This window comes from Orbicella faveolata, unplaced genomic scaffold (genome assembly GCF_042242905.1).
Source record: "Orbicella faveolata isolate gen_17 unplaced genomic scaffold, um_ofav_v1 contig_1, whole genome shotgun sequence".
NCBI lineage: Eukaryota > Metazoa > Cnidaria > Anthozoa > Scleractinia > Merulinidae > Orbicella > Orbicella faveolata.
Genome location: NW_028301536.1, coordinates 17,673,234 through 17,697,972, shown reverse-complemented (window position 1 = coordinate 17,697,972; position 24,739 = coordinate 17,673,234). Strand labels below are relative to the sequence as shown.

At 39.8% G+C, this 24,739-nt stretch overlaps 1 protein-coding gene and 1 long non-coding RNA gene across 4 annotated transcripts; one reads left to right on the top strand and one right to left on the bottom strand.

Annotated features, from left to right (window-relative positions):
- Window positions 1–6,497: 6,497 nt before the first annotated feature.
- LOC149118274 (uncharacterized) lies at window positions 6,498–18,329 on the bottom strand. Its single transcript, XR_016208221.1, has 2 exons — window positions 17,946–18,329; window positions 6,498–7,138 (listed from the first exon to the last, which is right to left on the bottom strand). It is a non-coding gene; the product is annotated as an uncharacterized LOC149118274 (long non-coding RNA).
- Window positions 8,009–24,086, top strand: LOC110045671 (uncharacterized). Of its 3 annotated transcripts, none has more exons than XM_020751276.2 (2): window positions 8,009–8,156; window positions 22,087–24,086. In XM_020751276.2, exons 1-2 carry the CDS (start codon window positions 8,117–8,119, stop codon window positions 23,205–23,207), a joined length of 1,161 nt encoding a protein of 386 aa, XP_020606935.2. In that variant the 5' UTR covers window positions 8,009–8,116; the 3' UTR covers window positions 23,208–24,086. The 3 variants fall into 3 exon arrangements, with proteins under 3 accessions (XP_020606935.2, XP_020606934.2, XP_020606933.2); XM_020751275.2 differs by lacking the exon at window positions 8,009–8,156 and adding an exon at window positions 21,186–21,585; XM_020751274.2 differs by lacking the exon at window positions 8,009–8,156 and adding an exon at window positions 21,187–21,621.
- The last annotated feature ends 653 nt before the right edge of the window (window positions 24,087–24,739 follow it).

Sequence of the window (24,739 nt, the reverse complement as noted above, 5' to 3'; positions counted from 1 at the left end):
TTGCAAAAAGAAAAGGGGAAAGGGCTTTTTTACTTTTTAAGTTAAAGTAAAAAAACTATTTTTGAATATCATTAACCCCTTTCAGCACGTTGACACCTCTAATTAAAATTCACCGTCAGTTGTCACAAGTAACGCGAATTGCGGTGTGATATTTCATTTGTGCACGCGAACTGTTCTTGATCTGGTTGTTTCATCGCAAGTTGGCTTTCGTTCTTGTCAAATTTTCTTTATGTCAGGACGAAAAATTCTCGCCAATTTTCGTCTTCGAAGAGGCCGAAGAGGCGGAAATTTGGTGGAACCCACAGGTTCAGCGTCGAACAAGATCTTTGGCTCTGAGCGACCGTGGGTCGCACTGTAACCAAGAAGAATGGTTGAAGGAACTCGAGGACACTAGTCCCGCCAATGAAGCTAAAGGACAAAATACAAAAAGTGCTAGTCGCACGAAATTGTTGTAGAACGGACGCGATTCCGAAACCTCCACAACGAGAGAGTCAAGCGCAGATATCGATGTTGACAATGTACACCTCGAGATTTCCTCTTTTTCATGCTTTTTGGCTTCACGTGGCCTGTTTTTCAAAAAAAGTCTGGAGAACGAAGGAGCCTAAACTTAAGCAACGTAATACCAATGCCGCCGACGAAATCTTTTAAATAAAAGTGATCACGGCAGTTTAACTTGTAGTTTGTCCCTTCTCGGACGACTGTTTATTTCAAGTTGTCATAACCCATTGTTGTGGTAAACTGACCCATGCCGACATCTGTCAGTGCGGAGGGGATTTTTAACACCTATTCATACAAATCTCATAAAACGTTTTTCGTGTTTTTCTCGATAAAGTAAAACTGCATATAAGGATGAACATTTTTAGTTCGTTTACGCGCGTCTTCCGATGGAATTGGCTGAAAATCGGCAGGTATGTTCTAGGATACCTCCTTCGAAAAAGCGTGTCGGGCGTTGTTTAATTATACGTTATTATGTGGCTGTCTCACAAGGACTGGGAACTACCGAATCCACGAATTTGATTGGCTGAAATCGATATTGACCGCCGTCGAGATTTCCCCATCTAGACCGGTTACACTTTGTGATGAAAACGTTGCCAACTAGAATACAAAAAATATAAAAATATTGACTATTTTCTTCTAAAAATAGTAGTGGAGGTGACAAAAAGCCTGATGAGAAAAAAGTGTAAAGAGGACGAGCAAACTTTAGCAGATCTAAGTTCTGCTCATCGCCGTTCGCAAGCAAAATGTTAACTAATACAAACCAGCTAAAATATTCAGAAATATTCAGACAATTGCTTGTCCCGAGTAAATGAGGTTATAGGGGGATCTTTGTTGTCGTCACTTTTTACATTTTGGCTCCTGAGAAGGCATCTTGTGGGATACGAATTGACTCCAAACAGTGAAAGAGTTATTGAAACTTTGTACAGTTTTGGCTCTTTAGGTATGGGTTTGGGTATGTGTGGATAATTGTCTTTTAAAAACCGAAAAATTTCTGGGTGACGAAAGCGCTAATAATACTTTCTTTGTAAGAATTTGAGTTTTTAAACCCGCGTCACACAAAATGCATTCAATAAATCGGGTTCAAGTTCCTTGTCCAGTTAGTCGTGCAGTTTGACCCTTCAGTATTCAGAACTGATTTGTTTTGCAGTTCCACCAGAAACTGAATCGCTTATTCTAATAGAGCATATATTGTAAAAAAGGATTCTCCTATCATAACAGGCTACGAGGCGCAAGGAGATAATATCATTTGTACACTAAGTTGATAATCACGTAAAATAGTAGACAAAAAAATTTAATAACACAAAAGAAAATTACAGATCATAAGCTCATTTGTGCTTTAGTGTCAAGTACCATGCATAAACTTTCCGTCATAAGTTCCCCCACCCCCATTCTATTAAAGGCGGCCTTTTTCACTTTCAGCTACCCCCATACCGTTGTTTTTCTTTCACCTGCCAACTTCCCCCTGACCAAGAGCCTGGAACAGGCTTCCTCCGGGTAAGCATGTAACATCCCAAATCTAGACGCACAAATCTCTCTAATACTATGCTCTTTCGAATATAGGCCTGTGAGTTTATATCTAGTTTGCAGCTAAATAAACCTTCTAATTCTAAACTGAATTTCTTCCGATTATATTAAAGCTCCCAAGATAGAGGTGTAATTCACGGACCCATGATGTTCAACTGATGATTTTACAACTTCTTCTCTATTGTTTCTCATCGTTTTGCTTTAATAGTTTAATAGCAATTTTGTTCGACATGAAAACGGAAAAACATTTTGAAACTTTACATGCTAATTTTCTTTGACAAATCATTATCTATAAGGAACGAAATGTTTCTCAACATCGCAAAGCTAATGCTAATGGAAATTACTCTGTAGAGTGTTCAACCTTTACTGTTATTATTCGCTTGTCATTCAAGAGCCACGCGTTTTTCCATAGTTTAACGAGGTAATACCAACGGATGCTAAAGAGAACGACAAAAGCCGTGGACACTAAGACAGTAGCAGTAGGCGAGTGTTTACACAGGTTTGTTAGCCAAGAGTAAATTAATCGTGGCTCTTTTGTTTCCTTTTGTGCTTGCCACGTAATGGTAGACCTAAGTAAGAAGGATATCGCCCGCACATGTTTGACTACCAAAAGAGTGACGACTCGCAATCGAGCGCGCCACATGCACGCTGAAGATCAAACACAAGAACGAAGAGGGGTGGGAAGAACGTACTTCCTCGATACTGAGCTTCCTTCTTCCTTTAGCTTCGCCTGCCACTGTGCGAGATTAAGAGTCGACCAAAAATATCGCGGAAGAATTTTGTCGCATAAGATATCGTATGGTATATAGGAGAACCAGCACTGACTCACGTAATAAATTATGCCTGTAATATACAATTCCTTTGGGTTCACAAGCCAACATGTTGACTAAATAAAATGGAAAATTCTGAAACCCTCGTGATACGTATCACAGAAAGGGGAAGTCTCGCATTCATTTCACGCCTACACTGTCCTGTTTTTGTTATCTCGCCATGTACACTACTACACAGGAGCGGCTTTTTTTTCAGCTACTTTACGACGGAGCACGTCTTTAGTAGAGGTAAACGATTACGGTAACACGATCGGATGTTCTAAGGAACGAGGAACGCTGTGAAAACTGAAATACGAGTAGTAGGAGTGTTTCTACAGCTTTGTTAACTAAGAGTGGATTAGCAAAACGTTTTTGCTTCTTTTAGTGTTTGTTTGCCAAGACTGCGTTTCAATGCTCTGTACTTCGCTTAGATACTGAAAAATGCGTGACCAAAATTGGCCACTAAGGTCGTCACATAACAGATCGAAACGAAGGCTGCAATGAAATTTTGACTTAATTGAGTGAGACATTGCTCGCTTTCTTTGGCTTCGCTCGACTGTTTTGATGATTAAAATTGACGATTAAAAGAGATAATAACCTCAATCAAATCTAGCAGCTTCTGAAAGGGTAACCAGACGAGCTCAAAGCACAGGAGAGTGCGAAGAGTGCGAAGAACTTCTTCGCACTCTTCCCTGCTCCTGTGCTCCGCAAACAGCGCCGAATATATCGCGAAGGAACTTGCCACATAAAATAAAAAATTAATAAAGGGCGCGACAGGACAGTCAGCACCCAAAATAATGCTACGCTAATGAACATGCAGTTCCTCTTTGTGCGAGCAAAAGCGGGAATGGCCACGTAAACCTGTATGTTGACCAAATAAAATGGAGAAGTCTGTATACATTCTAATCCATAAAACAGAGCGGTTTTAAAGCCCTCTTGTTGGACACCCACACTGATTGATTTTTTGCTCTGTCCCACGTATGTTTACTAAGAGAGCATGTCCTCGGTGGAGGTACACGATTCGGTGCGGAAGTTTAAACTTACATTAATCTCCCTCCCTTCGGAAGATTAGCAGCAGGGTAAGGAACACAAGTAAACACTATAAAAGATTTAAAGAGTGAACTGTGTCAGAGGTATACGATAGCTCATTCCTAGTGTTCATATACATTTTAAGTAATTTTTTTTAGTTTTCGTCGCTCTGCTCTAGAAAGACGAGCCAGACCATAGAAAACTGAGTTATTGCATCTAACAGCAATCTGTAAACGACCTCCGTGAAGGTATACGATTCGGAAGCAATACCGTAATTCAGTACGGAATTGAGAAGCTTACATCAGATGGATTACTATTAAACAAGAGCTAGTTACTTAGAAAGAGGTTTTTGTTCATGAACTGTCGCACAGAAAGTGTGATGGCTAATTGAGAGTCGCTGATAGTTCACCGATTGAGTCTGCCCTCCAGGATATCCCTTGAGACGAAAAGATTTTCAGAACCTGCCCTAATTGAAACTCTCTATATAGTGGTGAAGTGTTTTCAGTATAAGAAAAGAAGGAAACGTGACGTTCTACAATGTAGGTTTTGTTCAGTATCGTTTCACTTTAGTTATATAATACTTTCCCTCGCTCTCTCTTACACACTCAAGATTAAATGGGAGGAGAAACCTTACACTGTTGTTTACACATCCTTATCTCAAAGCAAAACGGAGTAATTTATGATCACTTTCAACAGAACCCCTTCTGCAGGATAGAAGACAAAGAAAGGTCATCTCTACTGGTATTTCAGCGATTCTATTGCAACTGGAAAGAAATTGGTGATCGAGATACTAGAGTACAATGCAACATTGACACAATCCTTTTGTAAATGATATACTCATAGTTTTACGACGGAATTTGAGTCTTTCTAAAACCAAAATTGACGTCGATTCATTCTCTATTTAACAACTAGATTATGAGCTCGAGATTTCTTACGCGCATAGAAATCGAGAGCGAATAATCTAATTGTTTTAGTATAAACTTACTAGTCGTTCAAAGCTTATCTAAATCCTCTTCACAGACACCTCGAAAACGCAAAGAAGCGGTTCCCATTTTTGGTAACACACGCACACTTCTACGCTACCCACTATCTACAACAGAAATGATAGATCACGTTGAGTAGCGTAGCCATTCGAGAAGGGCATTCGCGATAGAACGCTAGTGGATTTATACTGAAACAAGTTAAATAAAGAAAACAAAACAATAAAATTCGTTTTCGACTTAGTCGCGTCACAGTGGAACAGGCGCCTCTATATAATGAAATGGCTAGGTCCACACTGGTTCTACGCCTGAGGGGATGCGGATAAGCTTGGATTAATACGCGCATCAACCTTCATATCAGTCAAACGAAAGAGAGTTTCTAGTCCTCTTAACTTCCGCTGTTTGTTTATGTTCATCACACCGACAGCCCGTGCTTATCGGTTTCTCCTGGGGATAATTTTAAAAAATGTGTTGATATGCTTAAAAAAACTCTTTTTGCGTTCTTTCAAAATAAAAATGGGAAAAAATGCTATAGAAACAGGTATGATGTGCTCTCTCGCAGTGGTGGCCATTTTATCATTGTGTATTACCCGTAGGATTGTTTTTAAAGAAACAAAACTTGTGGGCCTGATGCACCGAGCGTGGGATTGACGGAGGACAGACCAGACACACAAAAGGTGAGCTTTTTGAGAAGCAGCTTCCCTTTCGCCTCCCATTTGTATCTGTTAGACATGCAAGGTTTTTTAGTCTTGTACAAGGCCCATAGGTTCCTTGCTATACTGCCAGGATAATGCCTGAGAACTATTTTTGGCTTGTACCTTTGGTACGTCACCTATTTCATCCTCTATTGTGGATCAAAATAACTTCACAAGTGGAATACGGAAGCTAATAACTAATTCATAAGCCCGGCTAAATATAGACTTAATTCAGTTAACAATACACTTAACTGGCTTTTCGACTTAAACCGAGTCTAAAATTGCGAAAAGCAAGCTTGTCACTGAACCATAGCTCCGATGGAAACTTCTGCCTCGAGGAGAACATTTACGAAAAGTCCCACCTTTGTGGACTACGTTTACAATGAATGGAGTTTTAAAAGTAAAATTAAACTTTCTATTTTAACGACTAAACGTCTAACGAGTTTCTGTCTTTTACATGTATAACTTCTAACATTTCATTAAAGAGAGCCAAAAGAAAGGTAGTCTCCGCCTCCCAGTATTCGGGTTCCAGTATCGTAACATTGGAAACAAAACTCAGAAATGAATTTCAAGTTGACGTGCACAAATTTGGAAAAACGTTACGTAATACGTGCTTCTCAACAAACTCAACAATTGCTGTAGCTCAACTCCTGACTTCCAAATCGGAAGTAAACAAAGATACTCGGCTGTAATCAACAACCGCAATAATCGTGACGGGCGGAGGAGATCGCAAAGGCTGCAATCACTAGATTCCTATCGTGAACACAGAAAAACAAACGATAATATTTCTCTAGAAGGTAACGCCGGCTAAGGAGAACGGAGAAAACTGACTGCTGGTACAGTGCCTCGAATCGGTGAAACGAAACCATGATACAGGGCATGCCTGAAGTAATGTGTATACGAATAATCTAGCAAGAAATAGACAAAGTATGTAAAAGAACTCTAGAATACCCATGGAACAGTTATCTAATAAAGATGAAGTGGCTTTATTTTGTTATCATTGCTTATCGTTCCATCTCATCTCATTAGACCAGTTCTCTAACTATAAACTACTTGTAGGCACGTACTCTTGCATAAAGATGAGCTGGCTAAAATCATGCAACATTACCCGGTTCACAAGGTGTAACAGTTACTGGTGCGAAACGAGCAATGACATAGAAAACCTTTTCAAGCCAACAGGGCGGAGGAAAAAAAAGAAAAAAAAGGAAAAAAAACGCGTTCCTTATTTCTCCAGAAGAGTGACACACAGACTAAAAAGTTCCGTTGTCAGTTTGTTTCAAAAGGAAAATGTTGCCGAGAAAAATAACCTCTGGCACACGCCCTGACGCGTGGGCAGAGAGAACATTTTTGGCCGTCACACGTCGACAACACACGGCTGGTGACAAGCAAGAGAGGCAAGCGTCCAGAATATGTCAACCAAATAAGCTGTAAATAAAGGAGGTGCACTTTGCATCGTTGAATCAAGCACTGCTTTTCAAAATTGTCCACAAAAGCACAGCAGGTGATTTTTGCCTTCCACAGAACCGTGGGCGCTAAATAATCCCGGTGAAGAAGTCTGATTGCCTCGTGTAGATTGTGTCTGTTGAAAGGGTCCTGCAAAAATCTGGATGGAAATAAACGCGGCAGAATTATGGTAGCATGTAAAGGCCCCCGTAGCGGCTCATTTGTATTACTGTCCGTGCTTACGTGACCTATGAACTTAACGCTCATCAAATTTAACGTCCACGATAAAAGATAACGTTGAAATACGATGAACAATGAGAGCGCTATGTAAGGTTTTTCCTTTTAAATCATAGCAAGTACTTCTCTTTCTATCAGTTAATTGGAAGTCGGAATCAGAGACTATTTAGCTGTCAACGTTAAGTCAAATAACTTTGACTGTAGCGTTTGATACAAAGGTCAATTTATACGCGACAAATGTTTCCGGACACTTCCGGTCTAACTTCCGGTTTTCTATAATTTAGTAGTGAGGTCAACGCCTTTCTTGAGAAACTCTTTAACCACGTGATCGGTGACTACCCACGCATCCGTCCTATATTTTGTGAAGAAAACATTTTTGCATTACGAAATAAAAGCTTTGATCGACCCTTTGTAAAATTAGAAAATACAATTGCAAAGGCGATCATTTTAATCCTTTTGTGCCAGCGCTTTAAATAACCCTTTCTAGACGGAATCCAATACCGTGACGAGAGCGACTTTACATCAACACCACCAAATAAGTCTCTAAAAAAAAACGTACGGCACTTCTCGACATCCCTTCGGGATTGGTTCGTATTTATTCGGAAATGGTTGTCATGGCTTTGTTATGGCATAATGTTGTCCTCCCACGCTCGTATCACGCAGTTCTGTCGCTCGTCATTACGAATGTTCAACGAGCCGTAACGCCTACGATTATATGCATAATTGGTTACATCACCAAAACGCTGCACACGGGTTATCGGTGGCTCATTTCTCTTGGTATTTGCCTAGCGAGGGGACACAGCTCTGTAGCGGAAAACACTTAGGAAAATTTCAACTCGTTTTTCCAAGCACTGAAGCTAAGAACCTAGACGGTGAGAGCCTCACAGGATTCTAATTGGGCATGTTAGCAATGGCTTATCCACGTTTTCCAGCATTTGAAGGTAACTATTTTTTATAAGATAACACGAACGGTGGGTCAACTGTGTGTTTTTATGTGAGAATAGAAACAAGCATGGTTCTGGAGTGAAGCTATAAAATATCTTGACTCTCTTCATCTGTGCATGAGAATTCTCTGTTTCCCTTAAGCTGATACAGTTCGAATGTAATTTACAAAGTTTAAAGCGGTCCTTCTTCGCATGAGTGACCATCGCGCGCACTTCACTCGTATATAATTTGTCCCTATAGAATTAGTTCAGTTGCTGTGTAAATAGAAACTTAACATAAAGTAGGGCATTCCTATAGCACCAACGTAGTAATTGAAAACAGTTTCTAGAATTCAGAGCGGCGGTGAATCGGAAACGTTTTACTACAGAGATCAGTTGTATATATAGCAGTTGCTTGACTAAGTGTGACGGTCTGCATGTGCTGTTTTTAAGGAAGTTCACTTCATTTTTTCCCTGCCCTTCGAGAGTTCTAATACGATTGTTTGAAAATAAGAAGTCTTACCCGTATACACTCTAATCTATGAGGAGAAGAAAGCCACAAGAGCGGACACTTCTGCGCAAAGTTAATTTCTAGAGAATAACTGTTTTGAAGGCAGTTTGAGAAATATATGCAGAGGTCGCCCACACAGTGTTTCAAGCCATCTCTAAAACAACCCTCGCTTTCTAGCTGCAAGCAACAAAATTGCGAGGACATCGTTCAGAGCCTCACTAGAAGCGATTTCTTCCGGGTAATTACTTCAAAGCGAAATTTCTCGATAGGTAGAACTTCTTTTACATCACTCTTTGAGCCATAGTCCGATCCAACTAACGTGCGTGGGTGTAAATGTGGAGATCTTGTGTCTTCGACTAAAAACCGCTAAATATTGCTTTTTTATCGTTCATAATCCTCTTTTTGAGGCTGAATCCTAACGGAGACCTTTCCAATAACAAGGTTGCTCAACGCTTAAAGAAGTGAACATCGAAAAAGGAAAAAATAGTTCCACTCAAACTCCCTGGCACGCCCATAATGTCCAGGGGGAGAAGGGGGGTTTACGACCTCAAACTATGGTAAGGTTTTTTTTTCAAGAAAACAGTCTTCTAACTCCATAATAACTTCTGTTATACATGCATTCAAGGCATAACTACATGTACAAAACCATGAACCTAATACCATCTTGATGAATTTATAATAAATTCAAGTCGACTTCGAGGGCGCCCACGATTTACAATCGCCACGCAGCTGTTCCCCAGCCGCGACTAAGCCACCAACCGACGCATACACAAGCCAGTTTATTAGAACCAAAGCAACTAACATTACCAGACGAAAACTGAAAAAAATAAATGGAAAACCAGTAAGAACAGAAGGGAGTACAGGTCTCAGATAATCGAAAATTCGTTTCTAAGACAGAGGCGGGAGGATTCACGACAAAAAAAAAGCGGAAAATATACGATACAAAAAAACAGAAAGTGATATTGCAACGAGGGCGAAAGATTGACGACAAATTTGTAGGTGGCTTTTGGTTGATTCCTTGCCCATGTGAGTGGGTTTAAAAGGCAACTTTCTGAACTAGAAAAACAAAATTTGAAAAGCAAGAGAAGTCGGATAAAGGAATAAACCGAAACAAAAGTTCCAGAAAGGATCAGTTAGCCAAACCAACTGACTGGGTTCGTGTAGGTTGATTTGTTTGGTCAGAGCGAATATAGAGCTAAACAAAACCTTTAGAATGAAGCAGAGACAGCAGGCAAGCAACATAATCAGCTCTTTTGCTAAGAGGCGGACAACGTAAGACAGCTCTTTTGCTAGAAACCACATAAAACAAAGGGCTGATGGTAGTGCTACAATATTGAACACACTAAAACGTCATCTATATAAATCCATAAAAATAACTCTCATCAGAAGAAAAACTACATGCCTCACTACTTAAGAAAACACAACGTTTGAAGTTCAAGGAAGCTATTTCTAGCTTGTTAGAATGTTTGAATCCAGCATAGGGAGAACAATTGGTTGAAAATGCAGGCAAGGTTAACATCATAAGATTCTACTAATCTAGGCTCCAAAAGAACGGAGCTAAAAGTGTCACCTCTTAGCTTCTTGCTACCATTTATTTCCCTACATGCAATTTGGATAGTCTTTTACAATATTTACTATACCGTGATCCGATCAGACATCTGGAATTATTTCCATGCGTTTCTGTCGGGACTGAAGGTAGCCTGAGAGTGAACATATAGTTTGAAAATGATAGAACCAGCCCAGAAGAACGGACACACGAACAACACGTTACTCCATGTTAAGAAAAACATGCCACCAACAAAAGTATGTTGATGCATGGTACACACGCGTATTGCTAATGAGAAATTGCGGCTTTGAGTTTACGGCTATTCTCACGCGATGTCAGCACAAACTGCTAACCGCTACATTTACTGAACTGAGATATGGATCTCGATGGCGAACATATTGTATTCAACGTTATTGTGAAATATTAAACTGGGTACTTCAGCCCTACAAGTCGGTGACTTCAACACAACGAAAAATACTTCTAATAAAATAGTCTTTGCCCCTTTTAAAACACCATTGACAATTTTTAAGTCAGTTCCTCAGTTTAGCACGCAAAAAATAATTTTAATCAGAAAACAAATAAGTGGGATCGTTACAAGAAAGTTGGTCACGCGACTCTGAGAACCACGAGGCCTATTGTACGAGTCTAGGGTCGAATGACTTGGAGGAGAGTATCATTCTGCAAGTGTTCTTTTTGGCGGCTTCGTGTGATTGAAATAGCCTTAATCTTCCTGTATCAAGAACCACTGTCTAAAATATGTTCTCTAAAAGGACGTGCGGATTTCGGTGCGGAACAGGTTTGTAAAATTTCCAGCCACTCATATGATGTAGTTGCACACCGCTTTCTAAACTAAATGAACCAGAGGTACCAAACAAATTCATAAACTGGTCTTAAATGCTTCCGACCGGAACGTTTTGTTTTCTCTAATGTTTATTCGGAAGTGTATTCGAAAAGTTTATTTTCCTTCAAACATTATCGTCCATTGAACATACAGGGCGAACAGGAACAACGTTTGACTGTGCATGAATCTAATACTTCGGCTGCACACTGTAACAATTTTAGAGAGCTTGCAAGCTTAGTGACTTTATCGAATGGCTCGTTCGTTTTCAATCAGCTGGCGAAGAAGCCAGCAGCTGTTTCATCAATAGTGTTATAGCACATTACTTTGTAAACACCAGCCGTTAGTATCTCATTCTACCGGTTGATTACAGACAACGTCATGAGGTAGTTGTTTCGTCTAGCTGTTAATGTTCCCACAACCGCGACGATCATATCATGTCTTTACGGCGTTACTTTGTCAGTACGGTGTTAACATATTACAACAGCTCTCGATAAGCTGCAAAATACATCAAAACACTTTGTACTGAAATACACTGGAGTCAAAATTCTCAGATGTCGTGAAACGCGAGTCACTTCAGTATTTTGCACCGCTAACCACATGCACAAATGATCAATGTTTTGTGCTCAGTTTTATGAGCTGATCCTGCATGACAACTTTCTCAAGAACTCCTCAGAATCCTGACAGCGTTGAAAATGAACTCCCTGTCTGTAGGATTGAAAAACCAAGTTTTATGCGGTTACAAGAGCACCGTTTAGTAATACATGTATTGTCAGTTGTACTGAAATTTGCGAAGAAAACAAATTACTAGAAATCCTTTCCGGAACGGTAATTTAAGCTACTGTTGGTAGCCTCCTGTGAAGGGGCTTTTTTAGACACTGAGACATCGTAAAATGACAATGGCTATTTATCTCGATAGCAGACAAAGTCATTTTTCGAGATCAAACGAAAAGACAGACAAATTATCGGCGAAAAATAGCAAATAAGTTACTGCTCTGAAAATCACTGTGTTGCTCGCATGACAAGTGCTTCTGCCTGCATGATTGATCGAGTTCCGTTTGGTTCCGCTTTTCTAAATTTACTTCCTCTGTGATTCAAAAGCAAATTGGTTTATTGAAAAAGCGCAGCGAAGAAAACACTTGGGACGGTTTTTGATAGTTATATCGAGGAAAAGGAAGGACCCTTAGCAGCAAACGAACATTAAACTTCAGGAGCATAGTCATGAGGGCCGCCTAAAACGGGCCCGTCTCCCTCTATTCAAATGCACTACAAAACTATGGGCCAATTCCTCGAAGGTGTTTGAAGACAATAACGGCAAGAAAGAGCCTATCACTTCATTCTGTATCAAGTGACGGTCGTACGTACGCCACAAAAACTGAATCACTGAGCAGTTTATCAACCTTTTGTGAAGATATTATACTGTACACGTCTACTACTCGAGGTATTTACCCGGTTGCTAATTGGCATGCTCTCTGATCATCGCTTGTAACAAACAACACACGTGGAGCACTTAATCACAGTTGGCTCTGGGAGCAAAACCCTCAGTAGCCGCCTGAAAAGAAACTGCTGCTCAATGACTAGTGGGTATAACCAGGGTCCTTTCTTCTTTTACCCGTTTTCACTGAGTTTGAGAACGATGCTGTCTTAACCGACGCCATCAAAACAAAAGCAAAGCCTGGAATGAGAAAAATTGGAAGGGGTCCTGTAGAGTTCCTCGCGTCGTAAAGAAAATCTTTGCTTTAAGGCAAAATCTATCGTTTTAGCTGCGCTTTAAAGCTTAAAAAATTCGCTTTTCGGATTGCGTTTGAAAATTTTATCCCCGCGGTACCGATACCATTTAAGCTTTGAATAGTGACTGAGTTATTTGCGTCAAGTTATTCGATGGTCTACCCAAGAATCTTTGAGAAAATTCTCCGCTCAGATACCTCGCTTTTCACAGATAATCACAGAGCAAATAACATAATTATAGGGTTTCGGTGGCTTTACTGGAAAACTCTTCCGTTAAAGTGTCGAAAATACGACATTTTGGTTTGCTTTTAGTTTCCCTCTGGGGAACGAACGAGCAGCCACGCCATCACAAACGTAAACAAAGTTGATTCGGCAAACATTCATCCACTTCAACATTGCACACGTCAAATCAGCAGGTTAATTGTCAACAAAGAACTGAGCCAGCCTTAAGGAAATTTGCTGGGCTGCTTTTGAGTTTCAGCTCAACTCTACAAACTTAAAAGGCTTAGAAAAGTAAGATTCATCCGACATTCAACAGCTGATTGTTTGTGCACTGTTTGTGGACGAGTGTTTGGGACTTGCTTGCAGACTTTCGGTACGCAAGGAAATTTTTCTTGAGGTAGGGGTGTTCTTGTCTGGTGAAGTTATAAGCTTGCCCCATGACAATAACGACCCGTTAGATTTCTAATTAAAATATTGGTGAAAGAAGAAAAAAGTTTGATCTAGTTACGTGGTAAACACTGAATTTACAAATTGAATACGTTGTGTTTCCATGGTCTAGCTACCACAAGTGCAAACTCCAGCAATATAGGGTCTTGTTGAAAAACACCCAGAGCCAGAATAAGTCAATGTTTTTACTCACCCAGAAAATAGTCGAATTGGCAAACATCTGTAAAAGCAACAACATACACCTTTGTGACCTGTTAAGCAGGGACCAAATAATAGTCAAATACCGTTTCAGTTTTGTGAAAGGATCTGCAAATGGCCTGTCTTTTCATTTCTGCTCGATTGTATCAAACAAGTAACAACGTGGCTATTCTCGAAAATGTATACCATGGAAAATTATTGAACCTTTGCTTCGAAGAAACACCGAACGAGAGTCTTTTAGACTGTTTACATGATAGAGGTGAAAACTCAGTAGTCAGTGTTCCACACTAGACTCAGTTTGGAGACATGACACAATAAACAGTTTACCCATTCAACACAATGTTTATCACATCCAATCTGTACTTTTCAAACTAAGTCAGGAGTTCATTTTTCGTTTCATCCAGAAAGACAAGCTTTTCGATTTTCAAGCTTGTCGAGTAGCTGTTGCATGTGTTCTAATAGTCTGAGTAAAGCAACTTGCTTAAATGGTGCTGGAAGGAGCGCAACTTGAAATCTCGGTTCACTTCCATTTTCTTCTAATTAGAACCACTTTCAACGCTACAACTCCAAAGATCTGTTATCGAAAACTCCTGACTTATTTACAGCAATGTATTGTGCAAACGCCGAACAACTACAACCTCAAGCGACATAGACAGATACAGTTTCAGGCTTGAATTGACCCACAGCACCTGAAACATTCATATGTTCAATCGCTCTCGTTGCCACTCAGTAAAAAGTGCTTTTTCGCCAAGTATATTTACAGTGGTTGCATTACAAAGTGTCAAATCTGTTATAGCAAAACATTTAGTGTGAGAGTTTGTTTTATTTTAAAAGCCTTTTTGCATTTAGAGCAGCATCATTTAACACTGATCAGTCCTTTCGTGTTACATAACAACCAAAAACTATCAGCTTTTTAACAATTCCTGATTTTTAGCCACCTAAATCCGAGGTCTCGGCAAGCAGCTGCGTAAAAAGACGTTTTAGTCCTACCTGATATAAAAGTGCTTTTACAGCACACAAAATTCCATCAATGTGTATCCGAACTACTCAGTTCAATTGTACATAAATGGCAGTCCTCAACAAATTGCTAACCTCATTGGCAAGGGATAGTGACGTAAGCTGCATGCAGTTTGTAGCTGGTCCCATAGAGTAGAGCAAAAGTAAATCGACAGCTCAATGTTCGTATTTCCAGATAGAAGCTACTTCAGCAGTTCATCGTAATCAGGTACCAAGAAAATCCTCGAATAGACTCATGAGGAGACATGCCGGCACTCTGTATATCCACTTTGCTCGTATATAGAGATCCTTCTACGCTACATTTTGGTCCCGTAAGCTGGCCATAGGTACTAGCAAAAGAACGCTCAATGCAAATTGAAGAGAACGTACAACAAACAGAAAGCTAATGACGTGGAAAAAGGTTAAACGCAAACGAAGAGCAAACGAAGAGCAAACGAATTCACCCGGCGAGAGGTGCACGGGTGCGAAACGTGTTTTCGTTTCCAGTCGCGTTGCACGAGCACGGCAAAACATAAACGTGATTGACATTTGGACTACGCTATACAAAAAAAAAAACCGGATGTAAGCATTGTCGGCAGGGTACAGGTGGAAGCATGGATGAACAGGTGAGAGGCCATATCAGACGAATACGGTCTCGGTATTCTGCTAATTATTGTTCCGTTATCTCCCTTTCTACCATATCAAGTTTCCGAACAACAGACAAGTGCAAATTAATAGTTTATCAACGAGTTTTAGCTCTAATTTTTTTCAACGACTTATTTACATCGTGCAAAATGTCTTTTCTTGGCGTATTAAGTAGTTTTAGTAAACATAGCGTGATCGTATAGGCTAACAAGAGCCCTCGCAACCAGTTTAATTACGTTAAATCTGTGAGATACATATCAAAGATAGGGCGACTGCGGTATCCCTTTGTTAACGCAATGCACATAATATGGCCACCATCGTTCCCTCCTTGCCACTAAACTTGACCCACCCATGTGCCTAACACCCCGTGTTTTTTGTTGAACAATGAAGGTCGAGCTTTTCTGTTGCATCGACTTGTGAAATTGAGAGAAACTCTAGGTTAATCCCTTTAATTGACTCAGAAGATCCATGACAATGCAATTAATTTAACCATTAAGCTAACTGAGTATTTTTCTTCCCTGAAGAAAATTCATTTCTCTACAAATTTTTTTTAACCATTCAGTCGATTGTATAGTTTGGCGAGTCACGTGCATGATATAATGAGAGTTAAGGATAGCATTTCTAATGCCTTAGTGTTACTTCACATCCTTGGCAATCTTTCAAAACTTCAAGCAACTTTCTAATCAGTGAAAAACATGCATTTAGCACGGGTACTTTGTCTCAAAGCAGTGTATCGATTAACAGTTTTATTGTTACGAGTAAATATATGAAAGATCATAGTCTTCATAGTTTTTTTTATTACGTTTTGTAGCTGTTGTTTTGTGTTATTTCACGCCAAGGCAGACCTATTAACACTGCTGTCTCTTGCTGATAACTGTATCCATGTTTAAATGCCAAAAAAAAAAACAAACTTAAAATATTTACAGAATGCCATGTTTTCCGGTACGTAATCCTAAGCAGATATTCTATGTACGCAGTAGCCCTCCGTGCCGGTTATAAGGTCAAGTACTTGGTGTATTTGCAGGCGAAGTGTTCTCCCACTCGGTAACTAAATTTGTAAACTTCGTCAAGAAATAATGGTTTCTGTCCGGTGCGTTCAATCGTTCTTTCGACTATGAGAAGGAACGAGTTTTGAATCGGGCCTGGTGAATTCTTTAAGACCTGTCACAGACATGTAAAAAATAAAGAACTAACTTGCAAGCAAGTCATCTTTTAAGAGTGGTGGGACAGGGCGCGAGTGAATTTTTGAGAAGCATACAAAAAAACGGACATTATCACAGCGATTTGGTACAAATGGTGTCAAAATCAATGCTGTGTACTTTCTCGCTCATAGACGAAATGCACCTTGAGAACACCAAGGGAAAGATATGTGTATTTTTGAAGGGTCAACAAAATAATCCATTTTAATTTTTTTCAAGATATGAGTTCAAAGAGTCTGCCCCACTTGTTCGACTGCAAGAGATCAAAATTTCATGCAAGTTTAAATCACAATAACACCCTCTTAAAAGTCTCAGAATAATCAGTGTAGCAATTTTAACAGAAACTCAAGGCATTCTTTTAGGTTTTTATTGAATTACATAAGTCTTGTGGTTCGAAGTAATGCTTGTGATAATGCTCCTTCAAATGGCGAAAGCAAGGGACAACAAAGCCGTCAGCCCTGCGTGTTTTTGTTTTGTTTTGCTTAGTTTCCCCTTACCTATGTCCTTACTGAAACGATTTACTTAAAATGGTTATATAACTTCCACCGAAGAGTAACCATAACACCAGCAAGCGGGGGAGTCGTTTATAACAGTATTTAGCACTAAAATTAGAAGGCCTCGCAGGCGTTACGCTGCAACGCACACTCGCCTACACGCCGGGCTCACACGATGAGGGATTTTGCGGTAAAACCAGCTAAAGTGAAATTCCTGTCAATTGCACTCAAGCAAGCGATACTGCCTCTTTCGTTGAGGTTAAAGGAATAAAAAAAAACATCAGAGCGAGCTAAGAACAAGCTCAAAGCACGCATAATCCTTGTCAGCAATGGGCTCCAAATGTAACGGGAAATATAATGACATCTAATAGTTCTTGGTTTGTTGCCAAATGTACCGTTCGGTATTATACCCTCGGGTGGTATTATAGGAAGAAACGAAAGCTTGTTTATTGTTTAACGAGATTAAAGCACGCTGGAAGTGCCTTATCTAAACGTTGAAACGAAACTTTATCCGTAATATCTTTCTCACGGTTGTTCATCAATTCATTTCACGATAAACGCAAACCCACAGACTTAGATATGCTCTGCAGTATCCACGATCCCGGGTCCATGCCATACATTTCGTCTCACTGATGTTTGTCGGTTTCGTGTTGTCAAAAGCAGAGATTGCTACCGGTTTGTTCAGTTTATTCGTATAGTTAGAGTATGTTTTAAAGGTGTAATAGATAACAATCACTGAACATTTCCGTTTTAGATATTTATAGTTTCGATATTATTTACCATGCAAGATAATCAGGGTTTCAAATAAAAGTCATGAAAGCTTATGACGTAAAGCCTAAATGGCATCGAAAGTTTTTCGGCTGAAACAAATTTTCAAAATTCCTTTAGTCAGAAGGGGTTTCTATATGAAGAAGCCATTTATCATTCATACAAACAAAATTTGTATCACCTGACTTTAACTAGGCAGGAATCTTCTCACTAACCTCGCGTCTTTCGCAACTGGATTGGGTAAATATTTATCCAAGCAAACGTCTGCAAGGAGTATTGCAAACAGACATCAAAAAAACACAGCAACATCACGTCATACTCTTTAAAACCGAATGATATTTCATAATAATGTAAACAAGGACTTAAAATGGGTCTCAAGCCAGAGTGATCCAACCGTCAGTCGAATACAAACAGACCCAAACACACAGCCCGAGTTGCTTGCGTCGAACCGTGCACATCGATGCCTTTGCAGAGGCATAAGAGCCACAAGACCGTTCTTAAATTCACTTCTAGATTGCTACGCTGGCGCAGACACGGATATCAATATCACGACTGTAAAACGTAAATAGACACTTATCAAACCTGCGTGACTTTCGGAATACACACGTAGATGGGTGTGTCTAGACGTACCGAACAAAGGTCATGTGTGATCAGTCGCGCGTGCCATCAGCGTTGTTATTGCGCCATATCATAACATTCACGTACTACTTCGGCTAGTCGTCTCGGGAACATTCTGGACACGCATCGAAGACTTTTCGGTCACGCGCACAATTCAGGGCGCAATTCACGCGTGCAATGTGTGGAAATTCCGGAACAGATTGTTTTACTCTTACCCGTCAAAACAACATTTAAGATTGGCCAATGTCTCCAGTATCCAAACATTCCACAAACATCTCAGAGTATTTTTATTTACTATTTATTCATCTCCTCTTTTTCGTATAGACCATAGGTGAACCTTGAAGTGCAAAAAGAGAAAACCCAACTACTTAAATTTACTTTTTCCTTCTTTGCTCACCTGTATTCTCTTTGACTGAAACAACTGTATCTATTTTTAGTTTTGGTTTATTTCTGTACTTTTTAAATTTACATTTTTCGTGCAGAAAATAATGGGTGGAAAGAAAAAAAATTCAAAAAAAGATTAATTGTTTAAAGCTGCTTCTTTTTAGGTTCAACATCGGTGTCCACTTCACAAAATAACGGCGCAGCTGGTCTCCTGCCGGAATTGAATCATGGGATTTTTTTGCGCGCCAGTTAATTTTTCATTTTTTAAAATAATATTTAAAACCCGAGCTATGAAAATACGTACGATGAATACAGCTTGCCGAAAGCAACAAAATATTACGATTATCGAATGCAAAGGACTTCAGCAGTCTGTTAACAAGTGACGACAAAAAGGGCACCACAAACCTTCGTTCTTCTGACTTTACAATATTGCCAAAGTGGGGAAGATTAAGTTTCTTCTTAATTTAAGGATACTGTCAAGAATATTGATAATAAGGATACCGAAAATCACGCAGGATATGTCCTTCGTATACCACCATGTCCTTAGACACGACAGTGAAAAAAAAATATTCATATTCGGTGGCGAAAATTAATGATCTAAACGAACGTTAAACTTTTTGACATGCACACTGCATATGTAATTACTGGGCCTTTTCTGTCTCATACTAAGAATAAACTGCCTTTTTAACGCTATTGACGTACAGCGAATCGGCAGTGGTTCCGGAACACACCAGAAATAGTGCAACAAACTGATAACAATACCCTCGAATCATATTTGTCATCAGCAAGGAAGAAAACTGGAGACGGAAATACCCGAGTGCTTCATGGATTGAAACTATTACAGAGATGATAACATGAATACAGTATATAGACTAGATTCTGCCTCATCTTTGAAATAAGAGGAAAGACGTTATAAACGACTTCGGCTTCGATAAAAATTCGCCTGAGAATTTTGGTTTCAAATCGGTTTGATGGTTCTTTTCGATAAATTCGTTGATAAGCAACCCCAAGTGCGGCGGATCTCCAAAAAAACAGATAACACTGACATGGAGAACCCCTTTGAGATTTGCAATGCAAATAGAGTCTTCGCTCTCATTTAGGTGCCAAAAGTGGCACGTTTTTGATCGACATAATAGTGTTGAGCTTCACGAACGCGTCAGCTTTACAGGAAAATGATTCCAATCATAACGGTCTTTTTGGATTGGCTGTGACCGTCGAATTCAGAAAATAGAAGATTTTCCAGTGATTCGATATCATCGGTTCCTCCTTCATCCGTTTACTTCCAAATTCTATGAATAAGTAATGAGTATAAAGTTAATGATATCCGTATTTTTCACCTGTTACCTCGAGACAGGGATCCTCAGCAAGCATTTGACGTCAGTTCACGTAGTTGGCCGGTTATTTTTATCATGAAAGCCAAGAAAAAGACTAATGCACCTGCCCCTGTTATTTAGCCTTCGGCAAATCCTCCTTTTTTGTCATGGGCACCCACGACATCTTTAATTGGTGTCCGTTTTTAGAAGCTGTTTATTTTTAACCAAAAAAAAAAATACTTTGGAGACTTCCCGATTTAGAATATTTTAAAATATATATTATTATTACTATAATAATAAAGGAAAAGAAATGTCTTGGGTGCACGAGCAGTCCCAGCAACCTTCATAGTAAGACGTTCCATAAACGAAATTATATTTTAAGTATATCTATATATAAATGTGTATGTTTTTTTTTTTTTGGACGGCAGGTTGTGCTATGTTTTATTAAAAAAGAAAGATCTTCCCAATCTAAGTGGTTTACTTTATATTTTGCTTTGAATAAGATATCCGCACAATAAGTGATGAATTTTTAACGATAAGTCTTTTCACGAATAAATTATTAGGCACGTCCGAGGAAGCCGTATTCTCAAGCGAGAGCATAACCCCATCCAAAAATTGTGCAATATTTAGAGTTCGCAACCAAACCCTCTTCATACTTGCATGAATCTGTCTAGATAATTCTTTCTGGTCACGGCCGACTGACCGAGGACCCAGCAGCGAATGAACGTCATAGAATAAACAATAATTGAACAATTGTACAATATAAACCAGGGTGACAACCGATGACGCGTATGCAAATTATCAATCAGCATTTCCGTAACGCTACAAACCGAACTCTCGCTTTTTTTTCGCTTTACACTCGAAATTCGCTTACTCCGAATCGACCCAAATTCTCAACGAAGTATACAAATCATGATTTCCGACTGTCAAAAGAAAAAAGATGTGCCGAGAGTCACTTTCGATCAAACTGCTTTGACGATACCGGTTATTGATAAACAATACGCATTTACGCAATATCTATCTGCGTCAAGCGCTGACGCACTAGGGCTAAAATTAGCACCGAGCTCATTGGCTGCCTTGCATTATTGGAAAATTCTGGCACGTCAAAGTATTTGTGTGAAACAATCGATTTTACATTTAAGGAGTCGCCCACTCGGTTCGTACACAGAATCGTCGAGCTCTACGAAGCGAAGGAGGTAAATCCGACGGAACGCAAACGACCCCGAAGTCTAAGCCGAGTCGCAGTTGTTGCTGGCCAATAACTCGACCTATACCTATACTGTTGATCAGTTCAAACGACACAAAAACCACTACAAGACAAATAATTTCATCGTTTGGAGAAACAAGTGTTTATAATTTAACATGATGATCACCATGACTGAAGCACTGGACAGCCTTGCTCAAGTTGCTACGGACCAACTTTTTGGTTTCGACACTGCTAGCCTTCTCACACCTCAGCTAGCCCGTCAAGTCCCTCAACTCAGTGCCGAGGAATTTTCATTCGTACACTCCGGCATGGATGAACCAACCAACATTTTTGGTGAGCCGGTTGATTTCCACGACACTTCTGTTCCAGGTACTTAGTTTAAAAAAAAATAACGGACGTTAAAATCTAACAGCCAGCGAGCGTTCGGTTGCCAATGTCTGTTATGGTCGGAAACGAATCCTCCTACGCGTACCGCCGTGTCGGCGTTTAAAAATAAACTTTTTGCTCCTCATAAGACCGTGGGTAACTTTTTCTATCGAACATTTTAAACAACCATCAGACGCGCTAGCTTCTTTTCGAATCCTTTCATACGACTACGTGTGTAAATAATTCGTCTTCGGCAACTTGATTTCAAATTTATCACTCCCAAATGTTTACGGCCTTGTTTCACTGGATACAAATGTCTTTGATTTGTTTCTAAAAGTAAGAAATTTCCCTCTTAGTTAGGCTAGATCCTACTTATATTTCCTTCGCAACGCTTTTGTTTAATTTATGCTAATTTGCTTTATTTACACTAGTTCGCTAACACTGATTTTTCCTTTCTCGCTCTTTCAGGAGATCTTGACCTGGACTACACTGTACCAGACGTAAAACAAGAAGGAGTAAACCAGTCTATCAAAGCCTGTCAGCAGCGCTTAGCCCATTTCAAAGGGCCAAGTCTACATGATGTGATTTCAGGACCTACTGGATCAACACCGCCACCGAGCGGACACGCTTCCCCTTACAGTTCGCCCGCTCATAATCTCTGGATTCCTGACCGTACAGTTCTTACTCCGTTAATCAGCCAGGCCGGGACTACGCCTTGGAGCTCATTCTTCCAAGACTCAAAGCTTCCCATGTCGCAGGAAGTGAGTTCAGGACAAAACAAGGTACAGAATCCCAATCCACAAGAGCTTCCACAAGAGCAGGTACCAGTGACAACTTCAAACAACACTCAGAACATCTCTGGGCTCCCTAAACTACCAGCACAGACCAACTTTTACCAACGACCCATGCAGCAGCCAGTGAGCTCCACATCGCCAATGTTTATGCAAGCTACAGCTACATTGAATATGAAGTGGCCAATCCTTGGTGGCCCTTCTCCATTTCCTACCAGCATGTCTCCTGATCATACTGCAATGATGGACAAACTGCTCCTGCATACAACACCACCAGCTGATTTTCTTACAATGCCAAGCAAGCCTGTTCAGAGAGGTCGTCCTGCAAAAGCTGGTAACTCTTTATTAAAAGCCAAGCGTAACAACCCCACTGATGGTCGCTCAAGAACACCACCAAGTGAGCGGCCTTATGCTTGCCCAGTGGACACTTGTCCTCGGAGGTTCTCAAGGTCTGATGAACTGACCCGCCACATGCGAACCCACACTGGACAGAAACCATTCCAGTGCCGTATATGCATGAGGAACTTTTCCCGCTCAGACCATCTGACAACTCACATCCGTACTCACACTGGAGAAAAGCCATTTGCCTGCGACACATGTGGTCGACGATTTGCACGATCCGATGAACGCCGTCGCCACATGAAGATCCATTTGAGAGAACAAGCTAAGAAAGAGGAGGAGGCCAGAAAAGCTCTGGCTTCTCAGTCTAATGGAACTGTTTCACCTATTCAGAGCCGGTCTCCTCAATCAACGCCATCACCACTCCAGGTCCCAGTGACCTCAGTGAACTCTTTTTAAAGTGTTTGCCAAAAACACAGCAGTGCTGGCACTGTTAAAGACATTGTTAAAGACATTGCAATATTGAGGAACTCTTAATATGTTGAACACTCAGTGATTCCAAGAACATTTGTGTATATTACTTTAAGGAGAAATTGAAAAGTGGGCTGGTCCTGTGTACAGATTTTCATTACGCAGATTTTTTTCAAGGTACTGCAAGTACCACAATGATGCCTCATGACATATTTTTCATACAAAGAAACACAATGTTACAATACAGCTGGTCTCTGTATTTGTTTCAAACTAACAAGAGTTTCCCAAACACCGTTTTCTGTTTAAGAGAACGGTGCTAATGTTTTGAAAAGAAGTGCTCATTGTTGAACTTCATGTAAAGCTAGTTGTATTTATAAGTTGAGTATATTAAGAATTAGGCTGGTCCTATTATTGTACATATTTTCATGTGCAGATGTTTTTAGGCACTTAGTGTCCCAGTGGGATCCAAAGGGACCTATTTTTCATACAATGAAACTTACAGACAAAAGATACAGCTGGTTTCTGTATACAATTAATCTAAGATATTTTGTGTAAAGATGTTATGTTTTGTCAAATTGTTCTCCTTGGTAAAGTAGAAATAATAATTACTATACATAATTTTTTTCAAAGTAGAAATCAATTTACAAAAATGCATAGCTTTTTTTAATATTTACATGTACTCATATATGGGTAAAACCCAATTGTATAAACATTTATAGATTTTACAACTGTTTATCAAGGAGAATAATTTTTTCAAATGTCAGAGAATATTACAAACAAAGTTAAGTCAAGCTGGTTATTGACTATATAAACTAAGTGCTGGTCACTACAAGATGATAAGAATAAAAGTTGAAAAATTTGAAACGATTTTAGTTCTGATCTTTGTCTCCTCTTAACCAACACCAAGAGCGAACAGATTCAAAACCTTTCCCACTTACCAAGCAATAAGTGATGTTAATATTATTACCAAAGCCCAAGTTATAAACTTGTTTCAGTATGAAAGCAATGATTTCCAATACGGGTTATACTCCCCACCAAAGAAATGATCCAGAACCAAAGAAATGATCACAACAAGTGAACACTGTCTTGTCAACCAACCATTAAGGAGCTAATTAATGCACAAACTTGCCATGTTCTGCAAACAGCTGCATCCAAAGAGGTAGATATTTACAACATACAGTGTGCTGGTGCACAGCTGGCTTTGCACTACTTATCCTCAGCTAGAGTCTGGGGCTTTTTTTGCAAATGACTTTAACCTTCCCTTTTTTGTCATCAGTACAGGTGAGTGCCCACTCAAGCCTATGAGGTTTTACTATTATCATTAATGATGCTGTCTGTTTCAACAAAACCCCTCAACAGTGAAAGTAGCCTGTTTCAGGCTCTCTTCATCTTTTCTCTACAAACTGATATAGGAATTGAAGGAAAGACAAGAGCAAACTGGGGTGAAAATGGAGAATATGTTTTTCTCTGCTCACTTATCTTGTCATGTTTTCCCCAATGTGCTCTGCCTATATCCACAG

What these genes read in the sequence shown, in the direction of transcription:
- LOC110045671 (XM_020751274.2), top strand. Translation starts at nt 21,408, where the DNA reads ATGATGATCACCATGACTGAAGCACTGGACAGCCTTGCTCAAGTTGCT. An exon ending in CCACGACACTTCTGTTCCAG is followed by an intron (nt 21,622 to 22,086) that starts GTACTTAGTTTA and finishes TCGCTCTTTCAG; the next exon opens with GAGATCTTGACCTGGACTAC.